This window comes from Epargyreus clarus, unplaced genomic scaffold (genome assembly GCF_041222505.1).
Source record: "Epargyreus clarus isolate Ecla_fem2 unplaced genomic scaffold, WU_Ecla_fem_2.2 ptg000007l, whole genome shotgun sequence".
Classification (NCBI taxonomy): domain Eukaryota; kingdom Metazoa; phylum Arthropoda; class Insecta; order Lepidoptera; family Hesperiidae; genus Epargyreus; species Epargyreus clarus.
The window spans coordinates 64,938-87,917 of NW_027332215.1; the positions used below are offsets into that span (position 1 = coordinate 64,938).

Genomic DNA, 22,980 nt, shown 5'->3' on the forward strand with positions numbered 1-22,980 from the left:
AATTAAGTCATCCACTTTTACACACCAGATTGTCGCTGCAGCAGGTGTGAGAGTAGGCATGCTCAAATTTTATTTTAAATATTTTCTAAATAATGACACAGTCCCTATTTTAATTTGAGATAGATATCATGATCGTAACTATGGTGGTGGTTATGAACAGAACAGAAGATATATTTGTAAATTCTCGTTACCGTCATAATTATATTTTACACCGAAATAATTAGGTACTAAAAGTTGCTACCCAGTTGCTACTTGTTATTATTACTAATAGTTAGATAATTGCTACCTTCGATTTAACTACTTTTTAAGGTGAAGGTACTTTTCTGATATCAGGCTAGCCAGTGAGAAGAAACTGTGCAAATGAATAGTTTTTTTTGACCAATAGTTGCTACTAATTTGCTACCTTCAAATACAGGTATTGGACCTAAATAAATTCATTGTTTGAGCAGCTACACTCTTGTAAAATAAAATCTAAAGCCCTAATCTAAGGTAAATTTTATACCATGGGATTTAGTGGTTTCATAAATAAAAAGCAATGGTAATTTTCATCATTTTTATTACATTAAGAAACCTAATTTTGACAATTTCCATTACTGTTTAAAATAGCATTCTTATACTATATTGAAATTTCGTATTATTCAATTCAGTTCCAAAAAACATGCACAAAGATAATTATCATATTCATTTAGTAAAATTGAGGTAGTTATTAGTTTCAGAACTTATACCAATTATTAAATGGATCTAAAAATAACAGTTCAAATTCAAAATAAAATTTGGTGGATAATAAAATTGTTCAGCGAACAACACGAACAACAACGGAAATAACGCTGCACAATGTACATTGGATCTTATAGAGATACGCACGAGTTACACTTCGTTCTTATTTATTCTACCAATAGAACATTTAGGAAGAACATCACATTTGGTCTATTTGGAGTTCAAAACTTTTCGATAAACTAGTAGGATTAAAGAAATCACTTTTACTGCGTTACGATCTGGGCTCATCATTCTATGGTCTTTCGTACTAAAGTACCTATACTCGTTAATTTGTTTGTAATGCATACAGTCAATAAAGTGTCTTTAAATATCAATGAAAGCAAGTTATATCATAAAACTAATTTATAATTTCTTTGGTAACTTTTAGAAATGAAATTATTTTCCTACTTTAACTATCGGTAGAACAAATGATGGAACATACGGTAAAGACCCGTACGCGCGAAGCCGTCAACAGCTTCCTCGATCTAGCGACGTTGACTCTCCACATTCATCGGAGACCCTCCACGAAACGATACATGTTATTTTTAAATACAACCAATCATGCACATATAACGTCATTCAGTACACAGACGCATTCACGCGCGAGACAATGAAAACTGTCCATAAAATGTTTGGCTACCTCTCGAAAGTGCGTCTGTGTACCGAACAAGGGCTTAATTAAACTGACAAATTCAACCGATCACACGCCAAATACACAAAATATTGATTACACACATGAGAAATGAATATAACGTAACATATAACATTAGAACCATCGAACGAGAATGACGCGTACTTCGGCGAGAATGTTGTCTGCGAGCGAGCGGGGCGCCACGGCGGGTGTAGTTCAGTCTCGGGCCGCGCGCCCCGCCGCCCCGCGCGCACTCACACACGCACACGCCGCACCCGCCGCACCCGCCGCCGCCGACACTCTGCGCCGGCGGGCCGCGGGCCGCGGGCGCCTCGATTCACACTCTCAATCAATATGCGCGATATATCCCTATTTTCAAATGTTTCGATCCGCTCGATTGGCTAATCAAATTAAAATTTCCGTCTGAATTAACCTTTAATGTAGATTTTACATTGGAACTATAAACGATCAATAAAGCATATATTCATCCCAAAAAACGGGATCGTACTTAGATTCACAAAGTACATACATATTAATCGATCTAACACCATTATATTTGTACAACGTAAAAACGGTCACGGACCGGCGTAGACGTATATAATCCTTCACGTTCATGAATATCTATCTCTATCTGCCCAGCTCGCGTAATGAAATAAGTATCGAATACGTCGAACGGTGAGGAAAAGTCGGGGAAAGTCGAGAAGCGTTCTGACGCAACGTCCAGAACCAGAACGGACCTAGCGGGAAGAGCGGGCGGTCGGGCGGGCGCGCGGCGCGGAATGGAATGTGGGGCGTGCGGGCGCCGCGCCGCTGCCCGGCCTCGCGCCCGCTGCTTGCGGTCTAGCTTTTGATCAATTGTTGATGTTTCAAATTTCATTCATATCGAGCGGGGATCCGACCGCTGGAACACGAGTCGCCGGAGTAGAGTGTATGAACCGGCGGCTCCATTCACATAATTTTGTAAGATAAAATAACACCTCAGAAAAACAGACCGCTACTCGTTCCGACGGTGAATGTGACAGTGACGCGGCTCGGGCGTCACCACTGACGGTGTCCAGATTTCGTAGGTCGGTAACGGAACTCAACGTCGTGAGTTTGTATGCCAATTGCGAGATTTTCAATAATATGTGGAAGTACAGATTGATGTTGGCAAAGCTGAAACGCTTCGAGAGTTAGGTTAAGTACGGAGACGAAGGAGGACGTCCAGAGTTAGAGCGAGCGATGACTTGAACGTTATTCTGACGCACTCTGCGGGACACCTGTCCTGCTCTCGGGACGCTTACGATTTCATTATAGACTAACCTAAAGTCGAGAAAATAGAAGAATGAAAACATTCTTAGTAACATTTTTTTGCCAAACTTCCATATATTATTATCACAATTATAAATATAAATATCTAAGTTTCATTAATTTTGATATCGTTCACTTAATCTTAATCCCTCGTAGTTTAATATCTCACTTGGCACAGTTCCGACGCAATTGGTGCGGGCGCGAGCCGCCGCCCGTGCCGTCCCTGTACCGCATCGATACAAGAAAACCTTCATAAAGCTAACAAAGACAAAATTACAAAGAAAACGATCAACAAATGTCACTTACAAATTAAAACTCGTACCCTCAGTTCTTACTGTCCAACTATCACTGTTACATCGAGTAATATGCAAGCGGCGGCTGCGGACCCGGCCGCGCTCCCTCTACGCCGGCTCGCCCTCTCGCCTCTCGCCCGCGATACCACCGCGCTACCACCGCGTCCTCCCCTTGCACCCCCTGCACACTCCACTCGCACACCGATACCCACGCATCCAACATATCCCACACACCCTGCCTAACTGCACAGTACTACACTGCTCAACAGATTAATCTATTACTTTATAACAAAACAAAATATGTATCTTCTTCATTGTATAATTAATTATGTCGATCCTATTGCTACTAACACGTGTATAATGTATAGGGAACTCAATCGTTTGCTATTGTCTTACAATTATAAAATATATTCATTAGAACAACGCGGCGGTAAAACAATATAACAATAAAATATATTCACGGCACATAATTATATAATTCTCACTATCGTTAAGAAATAGTGTATATGAATAATATATATACATATACATATATATACAATATATATATACAATATACATATATAATTCAAATATTAATCATTAACACATGCTATAATCCGGGAATAAAATTCATCAATAGTATTTTAAAATTACATTTCACTACGAATAATAGAAACGACGTTAACAACATATGAACGCGTGCTGCCAACGCGGCGCTTCGCCGGTGTCGCCGCCGCGGGGTCGGTGCGGTGTCGTGCCGGGGTCGTGCCGACGTCGCGCCGAGACTGGCGGCGCGGCGCGGCGCTGCGGCGCGGCGCGCGGCACGAGGCGCGGCGGGGCGGGACGGGGGCAGGGCGGGGCGGGGCAGGGCGGGGCGGAGCGGGGCAGGGCGGCCAGGGCGGGTGAGGCGGGGCGGGGGAGGGGGGCGCGGGGCTGGGCTGGGCGGCGAGGCGGCGCGGCGCCGGACGCCTACTGCTGCTGCTGCGGCGGCGGCGGCGGCTGCGCGGCGCGGCGGTGCCGGCTCGGCCCGCTCGCCTGCGCCACCATCGCGCGGATCCGCCGCTGCGCCGACTGCCAACACCAAACAATCCCTACTGTCAGTACCGTCACACACGCTCCCGGATACCATCGCGCTCCGCTCACGTCAACTCGCCGAGCCCTCGCCCGAAACACCTCGCTAAGCTGCGCTTCCATTAACATTTCGACAAGATTCAACATGACACACTCATAATAAACTCATGTATTCATCACAAGTAAATCAACCACACTCATTCATTCACTCCTCCACTATTCGACAAAAACCCCATGTAATTACAAGTCCTTAGCACAAAACGATATTAAAACACGTCACAAAAAAAAATCTCGAAGCACAAATTATAGAAATGTTTTAAATATAAATATATATAAATAGTCAGTAAAGGTACGATAAAAAAAACTCATTCGCACACGGTGAAACTATAGTAGACATTTAACTCACCTGTAAAGCAGCAAGAGACATCATGGTGTCGCGTAAAGGGCTCATTTCAAGACAAGAGGCGCGCTCGGGCGGCACTAGGCGCTCTCACCCCGCTTCGGGCAACCGCTACAAAATGTAAAACATTTATTATGCCACAAGAGTCGCTATGTCACCAGAGCTCGCCAGACACTTCGCATTGCGCCAGCAACTATAACAACTCGTGTACTTATCTTGCACACCTCGCGTCGCCGCTTCCTCCGGCTTATTCGCCCGCCAACGCACCGCACTGTACCGCACTTTTGTTGGACTTGTAACTACATCGAACCCCCTTTACATCAAACTCAAGTGTACACACACTTACACTCACGCACATACATTACACGCACCTCACATCATTCGTACTCTATATAATATAAAGTATAATACGCGTGCATAACGGTAATTCAATTTAAGAACAATAAAACTAACAAATTCGCGCACAGCTCAGCTTTTCAGCAAACATTCTTATAGCTAAACATACTATATTTTGTTTGACAGCCATACATATAAAGCACTTATACAAGCTTCCATTACTTATAGCAGTAAATTAATTTGTGTGTATTTTTAGTTTAGTTTATATAGCGCAGGTTAGCGACGTGACCAAATATAACAATATCAAAATAATATACATAATAATTGTTTTGGTTACTTCTTTATCAAAAGCATTAAAACATAGATCTGCTACAAATGAAACACTGGGAGTAGTTGACACAATAATAATTATGATACGTCATTGCATTGCGATGACGCAATACACGGCAAACGTGCATATGCACTATATTTTTTTATGTTGGTTTACGAATGTTTATTTTTTGTATATTTTAAAGTGGATATGGTTATATGACTGACTATTTACGAAATGTTCGGCAAGTAAAAGTAGAACAAAAACTTCAACAATTTGTACTGAACACCCAATAATCATTAACGATTGATACTCTAAAACAACAAATATATCTTTTCTTCTAATTTACATTCAAGCGATCTGTACGCAGCGAGCTCTACCCTCACGTCTCATTCCACACCAAACGTCTGGGTTTAAAACCCTAATTTGTTAATGTGTCATTTGCACTTACAAATCTCAATATTCCGAAAAACATATTGTGTATGATGTCATCACAAGTAAAGACCTGAACCACTCCAGATATTATTGAAATGCAATCTCCGCTCTCAAACAGGATTCCACATTTAGACACTTAAGTGATTTTTACAATGGGCGTGCCACAGGGTTCAATACTCGGTTTAATTTATATTAATGACTTGCCCTACTATGTAGGGAATAATCATGAGATTGTATTTTTTGCAGATGACACTTCACTTTTATTTAAGATTAAAAGACAGTTAAATCATTATGACGAAGTAAACAATGTTCTCTCGAAAGTTATCCATTGGTTCAATATAAATAATCTTCTTCTTAATGAGAAGAACTAGAATAGTTTATTTTAGTTACTTTCATAGCATTATGACCTATGGTATATTGCTATGGGGGTGCTCGTCACACCTAAATGATATTTTATATTGCAAAAGAAATGTTTAAAGAAATAAATATTCTAACTGTTATATGTCAATACATATATGAAAACCTAATGTATGTAAGGAAAAATATTAATAAATTTGTAAAACGGTGTGACACGCATAATGTAAATACAAAGAACAAACAATCTTTTTACACATGTTACTCGTCTCCATAAAATAAGTAATTCTTTTATGGGTCAATGTATACATTTTTATAATAAACTTCCCTCCGAAATCAGAAATTTGTCAATTAATAAATTTAAAGCCATAATCAAAATCAAACTTAGTCATAAAGCTTATTATAAAATTTCTGATTATATTGATGATAAAACAGCTTGGGACTGATCAATAACAAAATTATTAATTAATTAAGAAAATGTCAAAGTGAAGCGTATGTTGCTGAACAAACTTCTTTTTTAGATAAATGTAAAGCAAGATACTGGAGCTAATGCTTTATTAATTATATGTAAAAATGATGGCATTAAAAAAAGAGAATAATTATTATTAGAAAAAAAAAAGAAACCCACTGAGTTTCTTACCGGATCTTCTCAGTAGAGGTTGCATTCCGATCCGGGAGTAGTTTAAGAAAAATATTGTACCTGACAATTTGTAAGTGCCGTCGTTGGCCTATACAAAATAAATATATTTCATTACATTTATTTTGGAGGATTTATTGAGTTTCATTATCCAAAAATTATCGGGCTATATGTTTCAAGACAATCTGAATGGGTATTAGGACTGTTAACCACATTACTAAGTGGATGAAAGTAAAATCAGTGTACTAGTGTGCAACATTATCAAGAAGAGCAAGAGACCGTTATATAAGTACATGGCTTTATATGTTTAACTGCACTAATACACATTTCTAACATTTGATATCAACATGATACTTTTGAGTATCATTTTGAAATGACACAACATGGAAATGACAACCACAGATATAGTTGCAACTTACTCCATATAATTAATATAGCTGTTAAACTCCCAAATTATCTAAACATAAGAAATATATTTGTATGAAAAAGACTGATTCTATTATGATAACAGTAACAATATTTGAGACAAAAGATTTTATTTAAATAACTTTTGTTTGCCCAACGTTTCTTATATTACGATGGTCCTATCCACTTGTCATTCAGGCATGGGCCAGTTGAATGGTCCACAAAGACTCCTGACAATCAACATGGAAACAACTGGTGACCGCCATCAGGCACTGTGTATCTATGTGAGAATCATGTGGTGTACATCTAAACGAAGTCCCAGTTCATTGGTAGCAGATCTAGTCTTAATAAAAAACTTACATAGAAATAATATACTGTTGTAGTGAATGTGTTCATGAAGTTCATCATTATTGATAATATTTTACTAAACAGAAAACTGACATTTCAGTAATGATATCTTGTATCAACATTACTGTTGTGAACCATGACAACCTTTATAGCTCATGTTAAGCAGTTTCAATCCATTCAACAGTATTAACAAACACTAAATTACTTTGCACAACATTGTAAATATACTATTTACAGGTCCGAAATGTAAGTTTTCAGTTTGCTTCTGGAGTTTTAAAAGTGCTCTGTATCAGAAACTCAATCTGTCCGAACTCAGTCTGTGGTATAATAATGCTCACAAGGTGTAGAAACATTTGTTCTTGTACAAAGCCCAGTTATTCAACACCTATTTTACGTCATGTAAAGATGAATGTATGTATATAATACAATAATTTAATTTTATTATATATTAATTAAAATATTTTACATAAATTATTTGATTTTTCATTATATGTCATTAATTATTAGGCCATTGAATTGTTACATTTAAGTTGCAGTAGTCGAGGGACGCAACTTTATATTTCAGATGTCAAAGGACGGTTAGTATAAACCCAAATCCTAATTTAGTGGGATCGCAACATTCGCAACTATCGTCCCGTAGCCGCATCTTGAAAAACGGATGAACATCAATAACTTAACATTAATTTTGTTAATTCTGTTTGTATAACAAAAAGCGTACAACCAAAGTGGCATATAATTCAATTGTAATAATTCTCCTCACAAATTTTCAGTGCGACGAATAATATGGCTGTATATGTGCAATGCGAATGTGCGACGAATAATAATATGCCTTTACCAAGACGGTGGCAAAGGGTCAAGAGTTGTGACCCCCCAAACTAGTAGTTTAACACAAGATAATAGTTAATGGTGTCTACTAATAGATTGTCCCACATTTGAAGCATAATTGCCACAGAAACTTTTTAATATTAGACCTTCGATCACAAATAAGAACTAGATACACAATCCCATACAAAAATGAACTTCAAAAGTGAACTGAACTTCAAACGTGTTTATAAAATTCTTAGCGATTGAATCTAAAATTAATGCAAAATCAACCTTATCACTATTATTTAAAGGTGTTAAAAACTGCTTACCAAAAGCAATAATTTTTTACGACATAAGCTAGCTGTCATAAGCTATCACTTTGACAGGTTTGTGCACCCAAATGTCTATTTGGGTGCTCTTTTCGTCGCCCCGTTTTTTTGTCGCTGATTGTGTATCTAGTTCTTATTAGTGATCGAAGTATTAGACCATATAATTTTGAGAGTATTGATCTTCTGATAGGGAGCGTGACGTGTCGTGTGCGGTGTGGTGTGGTGTGGTGTGGTGTGGTGTGGTGTGGTGTGGTGTGGTGTGGTGTGGTGTGGTGTGGTGTGGTGTGGTGTGGTGTGGTGTGGTGTGGTGTGGTGTGGTGTGGTGTGGTGCGGTGTGGTGCGGTGCGGCGTGTAGTGTCGGTGGCGCGGGCTAACCTGCACGCTGTAGAACGGTCCGACGATGTGCACGGTGGTCTCGTGGTCGTGGTGCGGCTGCGCGCCGGCGGGCGGCGGCGGCTGCTCGGGCAGCTTGATGAGCGAGCCCGTCACGCGCTGCAGCTCGCGCACGTTCTGCCCGCCCTTGCCGATGATGCGCCCCACCTGCGACGACGCCACCACGATCTCCACGGTCAGCCGCACATCGTCAGAGCCGGACATGAAGCCCTCCTCGCGCATCTTCTCGAATATCAAATACTGTGCCTGAAACGCGACATGCACTCGTGTTAACATCAGAAATCTTTTTTTTTTATAGATTTTCAGGGAGAGACTGTTTGGTCTCTCCCTGAAACAGCGCTAATTTCCCCTTCCACTTTCATTGGTAAGAAAAAAATTTAAGAGTATTAGAGTGTACAAGCGAACAATGTACCTTCCACTGGGCCTCCGGACTGCCCACGATGGTGACCTTGCGTTCCTGCTGCGCCGCAGCTCCGGCCGCCACCTCGCCGCCCTTCTCCTGCTCCAACGGCGCGATCTTCACCGACGCGTTACTGAAGCGGATGATGTTGCGGATGTGCGATCCCTTGGTGCCGATGATGGCCCCGACGGCGTTGTTAGGGATGTACAGGTAAGTGGTCTCCTGCGAGTCGCCGGCGCCCTGCGTGGCGCCGCCCTGGCCGGCCAGCGGCGCGTACATGGGCGGCGGGAATGGCGGCGGCGCTCCGCAGAATCCGCGACCCGTCGACATCATCGCCATAGGGTGCAGCCCCGGGAACATGATGCTTTGCGGCGCCAGCACCTGTCATTGTACACAATACAATTTTCCATTCGCGTTTACTTCTAGTCGAATCTAATCATTCAAATATTTGTATACCGAAGCTGAAAGTTTTAAATATATTTCTTATCGGCACCGTGACTGTTTATAATACTGTTAAAATATTTAAGTGTCAAAAAAGTGACCTATGCCCCTAGAGGTCTTAACTCGTTATATGTTCTCTTATATGTAGTCGAAACGTAAAAATCATTGCATGAATTTGTCAAATCTATATTAAAACATAACATTGTACACAAAACTACGTAGGTGAAGTTTCATTTTGCTTTTTGCAAACATTAAATTTTTTTAATTGATGATGATTTCTTAACGTCTGATGCAAACCGCTGCGAAAAGTAGTCCGGACAGGTGAAACGCAAGGAATATACTCGCGTCAATGAAACTAAAAATAGGCAAAATTAGGAAGTCCTCAGATAATGTTATGTGAGATTGTCTATAATTTTTTAATTCTAGAAACATTTTAAAGCGAGAATAATTTAAAGTAATATGTATTTTATTTTTTATTAAATATACAGCAGTTGTTATGTATAATCCATCCATAAGCGATAAAACTATGCTTTCTCGGACTTCTGTTCCACATCCCTTATGTATGACACTTAAAGTAAATTAAATTATCTAGTTTGTTATAACAGAACAAATTGTTTGAAAAGTAAAGCTTCAAATGTATATATTCAATTCTATCAAGACGTTTCTCAGAAATGCTCAAATATGTTAAAAATAATATAAAAAACAAGAATAATAAAAAATATGATTAATATAAATATGAATAAAGTCAGAACTTCTCCTCCTGAGCACATCAAATATTATTTTTAGTACAATACTCAGTCTGCTGTACACTTTATAAAGTACTTATCACACGCCCGTTATGTTATCGTATCGTGGACTCGTATTTTTTGGTAAAATAATTTGCCAGACAAGACATTATAAACACGCATTATAAAGAGATATAGTTAGTCTCGAGATTTCATCATATTGCTGTACCAACACTTTCCATATCCCAGTTGTCAATAATACTGTCTTATTTTTTTCCATTTTGGTGGATTTAGTCCTAAACGAGTTCTATATACATTTTATTTACCATTATTCTAGGCTATAAAACACCATTTAATCTACAGGGAATAATCAATAATAACGGGTAATGAAACACATAAGAGCAAATATCCTCTTAGGAGCGGATCAGCTTTCGAAAAAAAATTATCCCACCGTCATATTCTTAATCTAGTCTACTACTAATCTACTAATTTCTTGTTTCCAAGGAATTAGTTATTTTTAGTGTCCGATTCTTTATAACCTTAATATCAATTTGTTTACATGAATTCTGTGCGCACCGTGGCGGAAGTATAGCAACAATTGTGTTGTGGTTAAGACTATCATTTGAGCATAAAAAAAAAATTATACAATGTAATTATTTTAAACTATTATTTAGTTAATATAGCCAAAAGATCCTGTATAATAATAATTGATAAATAATGTGGTGTATAATTTGGTGTATGGTGTGGTTATAATACCTGCAGATCATTTTCATAGCTCTGACGCAGCTTAGCGGAAATTTGTGACTCTGCTTTTGCCATGTTCTCGATGGTGCCTTTGACGGTGATGATGCGCTCCAGGTTGAAGCTGTTGATGTCATTGATGGAGGACACCGTGATCTTCGTGTCAGTCTCCTGCATGATGCGCTTTATTGTGTTCCCACCCTTGCCTATGATGCGCCCGATCAGATTGTTGTGGGCCAGTATCTTGAGGCAAATCTCTCTGCACATATACGTTACTAAATTATTTACACTACTACGGTTAAACATATAGCATTAAAGCAATATAATAGAATAAGCGTTTTAATATAGTAATATTGTTCACGCACGCAGTGGGATCGCACGGCACTGACCCCTTGTTGGTGTTGTTGGCCTCTTGCTGCATGACCTCGAGTATCCGCTTGCAGGCATTGGTGCAGTTCTCGGGGTTGCCGTAGATAGTAATGGCCTTCTCGAGCGAGCCCACGTTGTCCTTGCGGTGCACGTCCACGCGTGCACGGCTCTGTTGGGTGATGAGGCGGATGGTGCTGCCCTGGCGGCCGATGATGGCGCCCACCATGTCGCTCTGCACCAGCAGCCGCAGCGGGAAGTCCGTGGGGCGCGCGCCGCCGCCGGCCGCCCCGCCGCCGCGGCCGCCGCCGGGCCGCCCGCGCCGCCCGCCGCGCGACCCGCCCTCCGCCGCTTCCACCTTCATACGGCTGCCCTCCAGCTCGCACCCGTTCAATCCGTTAATAGCCCTGCAACACGCAACACACGCACTACGCTTACACACCAGGACACGCCACCACACATCACAACCAACGTGAAATACGCCATTACACTATGCGATATGTCCTCCGACCAAACGTGACAACAGTGGCTCTCATCCTGTTACGATATTTGACACTACTTTTATTGAATTTAGTACGCGGCATATAGCATAATATGGGTTTTCACGCACAATTTCCGACAATCTAGCAATTGTTACCGTTGGTGACAAATGATGAAATCTTTCCCAATTGTGGGAAATTGTTAAAACTCTCATCACAATTAATATAAATTCAAAATGAAAAAACTTTTTTTAACTTGTTTACAAAGTTTGAGTTAAAGTGCGTTTGAAAAAATTATTATATTCCGTCTTTTACGTTGAACATTGAGGACCGAAAGCATTTTTTATAATAACACGTATGTTCTCATAATTATGTATTCTCTCATTTATCATCAGCGGCAACAAAGCGAACGGCACAAACTATGTAATATCTGTGTCATATAGTTCATCAATGGGGACAATTGGGATGTCATTCTCGTTTCTCTCCAACAACAAAACACACTAGAAATTGAAGGCGAAGCGAAGGTTTCGCATGCATATTTTAAAAATCAAGTTTTAACGAAATTAAGTAAAGTGAGTTGCACCTAGGTCGAAATTAAAAACGCATATCGTGAGTACCCGTTACACATTAAAAAGATTACATATTAAAGGGTAAGTTATATATCAAAATACTAGTCTAAAATCATACAACGCAATTACTAGCGTGTAGTTTAAGGTGTATTTAATATTTTAGGTATATAATTTTAAGACCACATGCGGAGGTATAATAAAATAACATGACAGATTATAGAATTATAGAAAGTTTTATATTACTATTAAATAATTAAAAAAAAAAACAAAAATTCTTGAAGGAGAGTTAAACATAATATCATTGTAGACGGAATACTAGAAGGGGGGCCGGGCGACATCTTAAAGCATTAATTTTTGATTTATTTGAAAAGTGCGACACATTCGTACACTGTATCTGCCCCTATTTCTATAATCTGTGTTAAACCATGTCAATATACTAGAGCAATGAAATACGCAATAAGAAATATGGGCTTGTGAGAGTTACTGTACTTCATGTAAATTAAAAAGAACACTTGTGTTAACACGAACGGAGATGATTGTAGGTACATTCACCTTATCACAAAGCCATACGTTCCGTCCCTAAGTGCGTATTGAACATTGCTCCAGTGAGATAAAAACGGACAATTATTATCAAACAACACACAATCACAATTCCAATTCAAGCCGTTACATTGGTGGATGCATTCACGTAACTTGCACAAACTACTCTTAGCACACTTTAGCGTAAATAAAATGTTAACTGTATAAAATTAGGTGCATACTTCGTGAAACATTATATTTACTTATCATTTATAATAGAAATACTTTATTAAAATACATTTACTTAATAGCTGCTACAGTTGTTTTTAAAAGAGAAATAAAATCCATTTCACGCGACCAAGTCATTCTTTTTTACTTTACTTTTTAATCATTTACTCTACTTTATAAAACCATTAAAATACAAAACCACTTTAAAACATTTAAACGAATTATATCATAATTGATAAATAATAATCAATGCTCCTCACAAACTGTATTATTATACGCGCGTGCGCTGTGTATCATATAATCAACAGGGCCATTTCCAAAGAAGAGCAAACAGGGTTAAGGTGACGGCAATTTAAGAAGCGGACAGAAGTGACACGGAAACAGAGAAACATCATGCATCAGCCTCAAGTGCGGAGAGAAGAAGCGGGAGACCAAGCGACCAGAAGAGAAGATCGCGAGCGTCAAACGTCATACTTACTGCTGAGCCTGTTCCGGCGTCTCGAATGTGATATACACCGCTTGGGTGTTGGCATCACGCGAGATGGCTTTGTCGCAATGCTGCACGTTGCCGTACTGTGAGAGCAGGGGCTCGATGTTGTCGAAGCGAGCGTGCAGTGGGAGCCCGCTGATGAGTACCTTGGATGACCGGCTGCGACAAGTGACATAACCACTTGTAGACTATTATCAAACAACAAACCCCTAGCAGAGCCCTAATCTACCTAGCCAAACTTATGTTACCCAATGCGCGCGCGACCGGCTTTTACTACAAATAGTTCCTAACCGGCCAACTAAATAATAACAAACGGGCACACGATTGCACAACGCGCTGCGAGGTGCAAAGCGCGGGACGGGGAACGAATGCGAGCCTCGTCACAAAATGGCGGAGCGGAGATGACGCACTACTACGCCCCACACCCCGCAACCCCGCACACCATTCACAATTCGCATGAGGTTCCATTTCACTCTTCACTGACTCTTCACCTACGCCTCATTGTAAGTATATGATCCTCTTTTGCTACAGTTGCATTATTTCATATTGTATACTACAACACTGCGAATAGTGATCCGTGATTCAATTAACATTAACATTACTAAGTATATGTTACCAAAGAAAAAGTAACTTCAATACCTAAGGGTTGATTTGAGTTGATTTAAGTCAATTAGGATATGTATAAAGAGTAAATCCAAGAAGATGGGTTTCCAGTCGAGTTACATGGGTTACATGTGCGACAGTAATCAATTAACACATGGCCGCTAGCTAGTATAGTCCGCGCCAAACTGCTAGTCCGCTCTGAAGTTGTTGCGAGCAGGTGTAGTCATACAATTTAATATGGCGACGCGATTCATTCCTATATTCAGAGCGGCCTAGCAGTTTTACGCGGACTATACTATTGTACTGGTATTATAAATAAATAAATTATAGTTAAACATTAAAAACTAACGAAACGGAACTAAAAACCACGGCTTTAACTAAAAGTAAACCATTCTAAAAGCGTGGGGTGCTACGAAATTTTTCAACAAATTCTATATTTCGGAATAAAATTAATTAAAAAATCATAACAATTCATACCAACACCACAACACTTTGAGAACAGTAAGTTTTCATTCTCATCAATCATTTTATTCTTATATGAAGCATTATTTTTACCAGACTTATTAGTTGTGACCTGTCTGGGTGTGTAACGGCGTCTTCGAAATCGAATGTGAACCAATCCCTATTGGAGGAGACTGAACCCTTTCAGTCTCGCCAAATTTATAGAAATAGAATAGAATTATTTTTGTACAATATTTATATATTGTGCAGAAATTTGGACTACCTATTACGGTTCAACACAAAGCTAAAAACTCGCATGCAACTGCATAGCGACGCATGTTTATTTTCAAGCTTTTATTTTTTATATGTATGAAAACGCTTGAAAACACTTGGAAATTTTATACATTCTCTGTAAATTTTTCATGAGTGTATCTATTACGGTCTAAGAAAGAGAGCCCTGTGACAAGCGGTCAGACTTGTGCAAACGCATATTATAACAACTAACTTAATAATCACATCATCTTTACATTATATTATAACGCAATCATAATATATTACAAGGGTTATCAAACGGACATACAGTTCATCTGATGTTAACTAGCCACTGCAGACCAATAGCTCGTAAACTCCAATTATGATAGGAGTTCTTACTGTAACTACTAAAGGTCGGACACGCAATACAGTTCTAAATAAGTAAAGGCCTGGCCAAAGAGAACGCGTACTTTATCATTTATATTATATAGATCTATTATAGAGTATTGTTTCCGAACGCTTACTATTACTTATTCAGTCGGAATATAAATATTTTGCAAAATTTAGCCCGGCGCTAGTAAGCAAATCTGTAAAAATGTATAACGCCCGGCGACAAGAACGCCGAGCGCCGAGTTAGAACGCCGTACGCGGTACACGTACGCGCGCTCTGTGTGCCCGAGACTACAACCACAATACAAATATCTATAACCTTATACTCTGCTACAACTCCGTACGACACAACGCGGCGTAATTTACGCCGTACGCGGCGCTAAAATACACTTTTATTTGACCGGGCCTTAAGAGAAAATTATTTTTTTATTGGCCTTAATTTTTATTGTCAATAATTAATTAATATTGGCAATTGGCAGAGGACGCAATTTTATTTCTTGGACCTCAAAGGACGTCAATGTAAACTTAATTAAATCCTTATTTGTGAAGTTACAACTCTTGGGTGCCTTGAAAAATCCGCCATCTTGAAAAAGGGTTTTCAGGCTCTATCAGACAAAGTAATCGTCGCTCATAAAATTTGTTACAAAAATTAAGGTCTCTATCTAAATTGAATTATCTTCTATTACAAATATTATTATATTATATATCGATGACCAAAACTTACATTATTTGCATATTACTGTTTTCTAAATTCTGTTGTAGTTTCTATACATTTTTACTATTCTTTTAAAGTTATGTAGATAATAAAATAAAATTATATCTAACCTCATAGATTAGTAAAGATTACTCACTCATAACAAGAAAATATACCCAGATTTGAGAATTGAAATAGTTGCGTAAAAAAGTTTTGCCACGTCTCCGTGCTAAAATGTCCCTAAAACATTTGAAATAATTATTTATTTATTACGTAAATTACGCAGTATTAGTTATTTATTCGTAATTTTTCTCTAAAAAATCTTATTATTTGCCAAGAATTTAAAAACAGAACGTACTAAAATAAGCTGTTTGTGGCTTCATTCAATTTCAAGGCGGCGAAGAATCTTTACTAACCTGTGTCTAACCTGTGGAGATTCATATGTTAATTCCTCTTGTATAATATGTTATTACTAGACATCGGATTATATGCAATTGCATATTTGCATATGCAAATGCACAAACCCCATTGACTGGATACCCTATATCAATTTGCGTAAAAAAACGTACAACTTGGTAATAAATAGTAATTTGATAGTGCATATTTTGACCATATTTTGCCTTTTTAGTGCATATTTGCATGCATATTTTGGCATTTTAGTGCATATAATCCGATGTTTAGTTATTGCATATCTTTTTATATGTTTTATGGATTACTAGCTGAGAGCGCGGTTTCACCCGCGTTAAACCAATTAACATACATACGAAATTATGAATTAAAAAAAATATTATTTTCAAATTATTTCCTAAGAACCCTCCCTCTATCAAATTAAGTTAGATAAGAACATAGTCACGTAGAACGGACTTTGAAATAAATAAATAAAATTAATTATGGAAAATGCTCAGATGTCATTTTCTTGTAAAATGACCAGAAAGCCGTTATAAAAGCAAATTTTAATAATAGTTTCAAACTATGATATACATATCTGATTTTATGACTAGGTTTCTTTAAAAATATTCCAAACTTTTAAACTATTTTTATTACTCAAAATTTGGACTCAAAATATTCTCAAACAAAAGTTATTTGTATACTTATCATTTTAATAGACATTATGGCGCATCATAAAAATATCGCTCAAAATGATTTAATAATTATATAATAATTCCTCGAGTACATTCTACTGAAAAGGCCGGGCATCGCACTCATGTAAATAGAGAGAACTTAGCGCCAGTATTCAATATTTAATATACAGTCGTCTACGCCTAGCTCGCCAGCCGCCAATCACGGCCAATCGCGGCCAATAGCGATCGTTCCCTGACTCATTGTACCGGGGCACTTGCACGTTGGGGAGCGATGATGCACACTATAACACAGGGAATAATAGTGCACTTTAAAAACAGTACATGTGTACCTAATGTAGTGCCTTATACTGGCAGCGGCAAAAACAAATCCAAAGCATACCAAAGACGTAGTTACGTCCTTGGTCAAGTGCGAGCATATTGAATATGTGTATAAGTTAAAACCAAACTACATAAAGTAGCGCGCTAAAAGTATGTTATCCCCAATTATTTTAAAGTAGCAAACAAGTATACAGTGCCTGCTGTTCATGACATCTGTAAACCAATTTTATATAGGAGTTCATCAGAAGCTGATCATAGATGATCATTATTATTTTACTTTTTACTTTAATTAACACGGTACAAAACCAAGGACTTTAATTAAAGAAAATTCTCAAATCTCGCTCACAGTATCTCAAGCACTGACAAATAATTTTGACCATTCATCCGGAAACAAATCACATTCAGGATTTGAATCCAGGATAGCGTTAAGAGCAGTGAGGACGCGAAGACAGGCGTGAGGGAGCGCGCTACCGTGCGTGACGGCGGCTCGGTTAATAATTTATTCCTGCGACGGCACTGGATGTATTTCTTCGGTACATACAACATACATTCGACATAGCTTGTTAAGGGCATATATTTTGTCTAGCAAAACCTTGAACATCGTTTCAAATAGTTTGAAGATACTCTCGCCCAGCTTCTTACTTTGTCCCTTCAGAGGTCTGTGAAGGTCTTCTCCTGGTATGTTACCAGGCTAATTTCTTACAACTTTACAATTAATTACACATCTGCTTGATTTCGATACGTTTGAGAAGTTTGACAAGACAAATATATGTAAACAGTTTAAAACCTAAACCAAGAAACGATTATGAAGAAAACAACATTTTTAGGGTCCTACAAGGTAAAAACTGAACCATATTTCTAAGCCTCCACAGTCTGTCACAGGGCTCTATCCCAAGAAGCGTAATAGATAGAAACTTGAAATTCTTACAGAGTATGTATAGAGGTGACCGCTATAACAAATACTAAAAATAAAACAAATACCGCCATAGAAGAAACCGCTTTTTTCGACTTTTTTCGCTTTGTCTATTAAACCGTATTAGGTAGACAGATCAATATTTCACAATGCACTCACGTCTATAACTGCTATAATAAGAAATCCTAAAAATTAAAGAAACATGAAAATTGCTTATACGGAACTCATATTGACTCTGGACATTTATCTTGATGTCAAACGTACTATACAATAAATTTAAAACGTGTCTCCCATCGCATCGGTCTGTCACCAGGATTTCCCAGTAATAAGTACTTAACCGGTTTGATCAAGTTTTGTTAACACGTCATGAGGAACCTGTATGTATCATTTGTGCAAATCAGGTAAACCACCGCAATAATTAGCTACTCAGTAATAAAAGTAAAACCCATTTCTTCAATTTTTTACACTTTTTACACTGTTAACAGTACTCTAGCATGTGTAGTAAAACTAAACCAATGAACTAATAATAAAAGAAGGAATGTTATATTAGTCAGAACATTAGTACATTTATTATGGTAAAAAACAAGTCGAGCGGGGAGAAACAAGCTCGCCCAGGTATTTTTAATTTCTCACTTTAAAGTACTTTTCTTGATGGAAATCCTTTTCATCGACAAAGTACCAAGTCGTAAGGGGTATTTTGTGAGACAGAAAAAATTACATAATGAAAGTATATGATTTTAGACTAAAATTATCGCGGAGATAATGAAAGTAATTCATTAAGACCCCACTAACTATTTTTATCAAGTTTAATGGAAGTCGTATCATCACCATGTAAAATTACAGTGAGATATGGGAAACTGGGGACACTTGATCCCCCCTTTTGTTTTTTGACCACATTTGGTAAATATTGATCCGATTTTAGATATATTGGTACTGAAATACGTGGAATTTCATTGGCTATACTAAGTATAAAAGCTGATGATATCGGTATACACATTTTGTAACCAGCCCACGAAAACTTTGTATAGGGAATGATACCATGTGTCCCATATATATGTCTGTCTTGATCCCCCCCCCCCCCCCTCTGGAACACTTGATCCTGAGGGAAATAAGTGTCCTATATTTTCATATGATACCAAAATGAAAAAAAATATGTTAAAATTGATTTATCATTGATTTATTTGCTTAGTTGATAAAGTAGAAACAACAACAACAATATATCCACTGTTTTGATAAATCACATACACAAGTAACTATGTTTTCAGCTAACATTACTTAATGTTCCTTTTATCACAGAATCTTATGGTTGATATTTTTTTTCCTGCACCTTCTATATTGAACCCAGAAATTATTCAAAAATTAACATTAGTGGATGCTTAATGCGGGGGGAACATATCTCCCATAAGAAAGTGTACCAAGTGTACCCTAACTAAAACTATACTGTGGTTATAAAAAGATATTGTAAAAAAATCTACTGCTATTAACACTATTCTATGAAACAGACGTTTAAAAACATATATATTGAATACTTTAAAAGTGTTACTTACCTAAAATAAGTTTACTAACCAATTATTTTATCAAAATGAAAACTTACGAAAAATATTTTCCTGCGACACGAAACACAATCATCCGCCATCTGCTTAAACATCAAATTGGACAAGAGTACCAAGTTTAGAAAGGTATAACGTATCATAGACAACCAGTGTTGCCACACTAAAATCATATTGTGTTCACAGAAGCTCTGTAAATCCAGTGTACCAAGTCTCCCGTAAGGATCAAGTGTCCCCAGTTTCCCCTAATATTCTATAGAAAAATATTCTATTTGAGCCAGCGATTCAGTTACAATAATTGTGAATTAAATAAGTTCATAGTGATAATTTGTCGCAAATTTTTTTGCCTGCTAATAAGTTATAAGCAAAAAAAGTATGTATTTTTTTTCCCTATGTATTTTTTTTATTCATTCATTGAAAATGCTGTTACAGCGCTCCAAAGTTGACCAGGCTCGTCAATGTCAATGCTCATAGTTTCACAGATATCGCGAAAAAAGTATTTTTTTTCAAGATGGCGGCCAGGGGACAAAGGTGGCAACCCCACAAATGACACATGTCCAAAAAATAAAATTCAACTTGTAACATTTCAATGGACTATATATAAAAATTGTTATCAAACAAAAAGCTATACACAAAAGAGTTTATATGTTTAAGCTAGTATAGTCCGCGAGGTCTAAGCTGAGCTTTGCATTAGTGTGAGTGAACAAAAAAGTAGAGTCAGAAAAAAAAAGCTTTCAAAAATAAATTTCTTCATTTTTAGTTAGGTACATAAGTTAGAGGTATTCTTGTTTAAAAAATATATTTAAAAAATGTTTTTCCAATATGTAGTGAAATTAATACAAATAAACTTTGTATTATTTAAACCCACCATTTTATAACATTGTACAATTCTATAATAAGAGCTTACCGCGAAATTAGAGTTAAGTGTGTGATTTGAAAATTGTAGAATGCAGAAAAATAGTGAGTGGATTAAAATACATATGTACTACAAAGTTTATTTTGCTTATTTTTTTAATTTTTAGCCTTGTTTATAAGTTTAAATTTAATGAATTGTACCAAGTATTAACGTTTTATTTTTAGTTGATTAAAAATAAATGTGTTATTTTAAATTACATTTCAACGAAACAAATATTTTGATATTTTAAATTATTCGCCACATTCTCGTTTATTTATATTGAATGCCATTTTACTAAAAAATAAAACACAAAAACAAAATATTAAAAATTAAACAATTCTGCTACCATTACAAGAAGCGAGGTTCTGCTACCAGTAACAGAAGTGACAAAGATGCACGATTGCCAAAAAGCAGTATAAACCGGTTTAAATCAATTAAAAGACGTAATCTGACTTCACACCTACACCATAGTAAAGAAAGAGTAGTAGGTTAGCTAAGGCCGCTCGGCGAGATAATTACCTACTCTTGCAGTGATGCATTGGGTTGTTTTTAGTTGAATACTAGCTGACCCAGCAAAATTTTTATATTTCATATTTACTCACCTTTTAAAACTTCCCTGGACTTCCACAACTTATTTTAAACTAAAATTAATTAAAATCGGTCCAGCCGTTCTCGAGTTTTAGCGAGACTAGCGAACATCAATTGATTTATATATATATATATATATATATATATATATATATATATAGATTATTTTCGTCTTATGACAGCACTAGGGTTTAGATACCGTAACATAATAAAATGTTGTATAAATTCATAAGTGGGTTGTTAATAAAATACGTCTTAAATATACTTAAAATACATATTTCATTAATTATAAATTGGGCACAGAAAAAATTCTTCGATTTTTATTGTTCGCGATTAAAATAAAAAAGATTCTCATCCTTATATACAATTTACGCAAAAAAAAAAACTTTAAGGGAAACATGGGCAGGGCATTAAAAATAAATTAAGCTTAAATAGCTTTTATTTTCAAATACTGAGTAAGCATTATATTAATAGTATCGCAATAGATAAGTACCTAACACCTTGTATGACGAGTACTTTTATTTACTGTCGTGTAACACATTATATATCGGATCAATTACATATCTGTGAACTCAAATGCTAAATTCAGAAAACAGAATGCGCGCGATCATACGCGGGGCGCAGCCCGTACTGAGGCAACTCTCGGCCACTCTCCTCTATTTGATGGTGTGCGTAAAAAGTGCGTGCTTACACGGCGCCCGCTACTTACGCACACATTCAACCCGGCAGAGGCCGATTTGTATGAAGCTGTGCTACTACTGTTTCTTTACTATGTCTATACTACAATATCCATGTGCACTCACACAAATACCTTCGCTTAATTTGCATCCGTGTAGGTTGTATATTATGTTAATGTTTTTTTGTCATGATAAAATACATATATAATAATATCAATGTGTCATTTTCCTTCATAGGAAAATATTGATTACATAGTTTGTGAATTGTATGTATTTATGTCAAATGCGTGGTAATGTGTGTAATGTGTTTTTATATTGATTTAATGTACTTTTTATGCATTATTAAAAATAAATATTTGCCTTCTACACTTCTTCGGTATATAAACTATAAATGTGGCAAATTTCATACTCGTCCGTCCTCGTAATTTTCGTAAAAACACGCACAAAGTTTTTGCTTCACGGAATAATAAATAGTTTACTATGACCCGGCAAACCTTGTGTTGCCATATAAATAAAAACATGTTAAGAGTGAACGACCATTATCACTTAGGGATATGAGAATTAGATAGTAGCCGGTTCTCAACTTTCTGAATATGCATATAAAATTTGGTGAAAATCGGTACAGCCGTTTCGGAGGAGTACGGTAACTAACATTGTGAGACGAGAATTTTATATATAAGATTTATTAGATGTCACGACGGGGGGGATAGTGTAAATCTAAATCCTCATTAGTGTGGTTGCAACTGTTATTCCTGGGCCGCCGCCATGTTGGTAAAGGGACGTCAATAGTTATCATGCTCTTTCAGACTAACTATTCGTCGCACAGAAATTTTGTAAGAACCATT

General features: G+C 37.3%; 1 protein-coding gene across 11 annotated transcripts in view; it reads right to left on the reverse strand.

The window, feature by feature from the left end:
* Nucleotides 1–539: 539 nt before the first annotated feature.
* Imp (IGF-II mRNA-binding protein) overlaps nucleotides 540–22,980 on the reverse strand; it is a 98,048-nt gene continuing 75,607 nt past the window's right edge. For 4 of the 11 annotated variants that reach the window (XM_073074248.1, XM_073074244.1, XM_073074252.1 and 1 more), the window contains 5 exons: nucleotides 11,447–11,854; nucleotides 11,097–11,340; nucleotides 9,187–9,555; nucleotides 8,757–9,020; nucleotides 540–4,023 (listed from right to left, as the gene is read on the reverse strand). In XM_073074248.1, the coding sequence (XP_072930349.1) occupies nucleotides 3,922–4,023; nucleotides 8,757–9,020; nucleotides 9,187–9,555; nucleotides 11,097–11,340; nucleotides 11,447–11,854 (1,387 nt within the window). In that variant the 3' untranslated portion in view covers nucleotides 540–3,921. Of the gene's footprint in view, nucleotides 4,024–4,429; nucleotides 4,535–8,756; nucleotides 9,021–9,186; nucleotides 9,556–11,096; nucleotides 11,341–11,446; nucleotides 11,855–13,720; nucleotides 13,892–22,980 lie in introns of all 11 variants that reach the window. The other 7 variants (XM_073074250.1, XM_073074246.1, XM_073074251.1 and 4 more) reach the window with 4 other exon arrangements.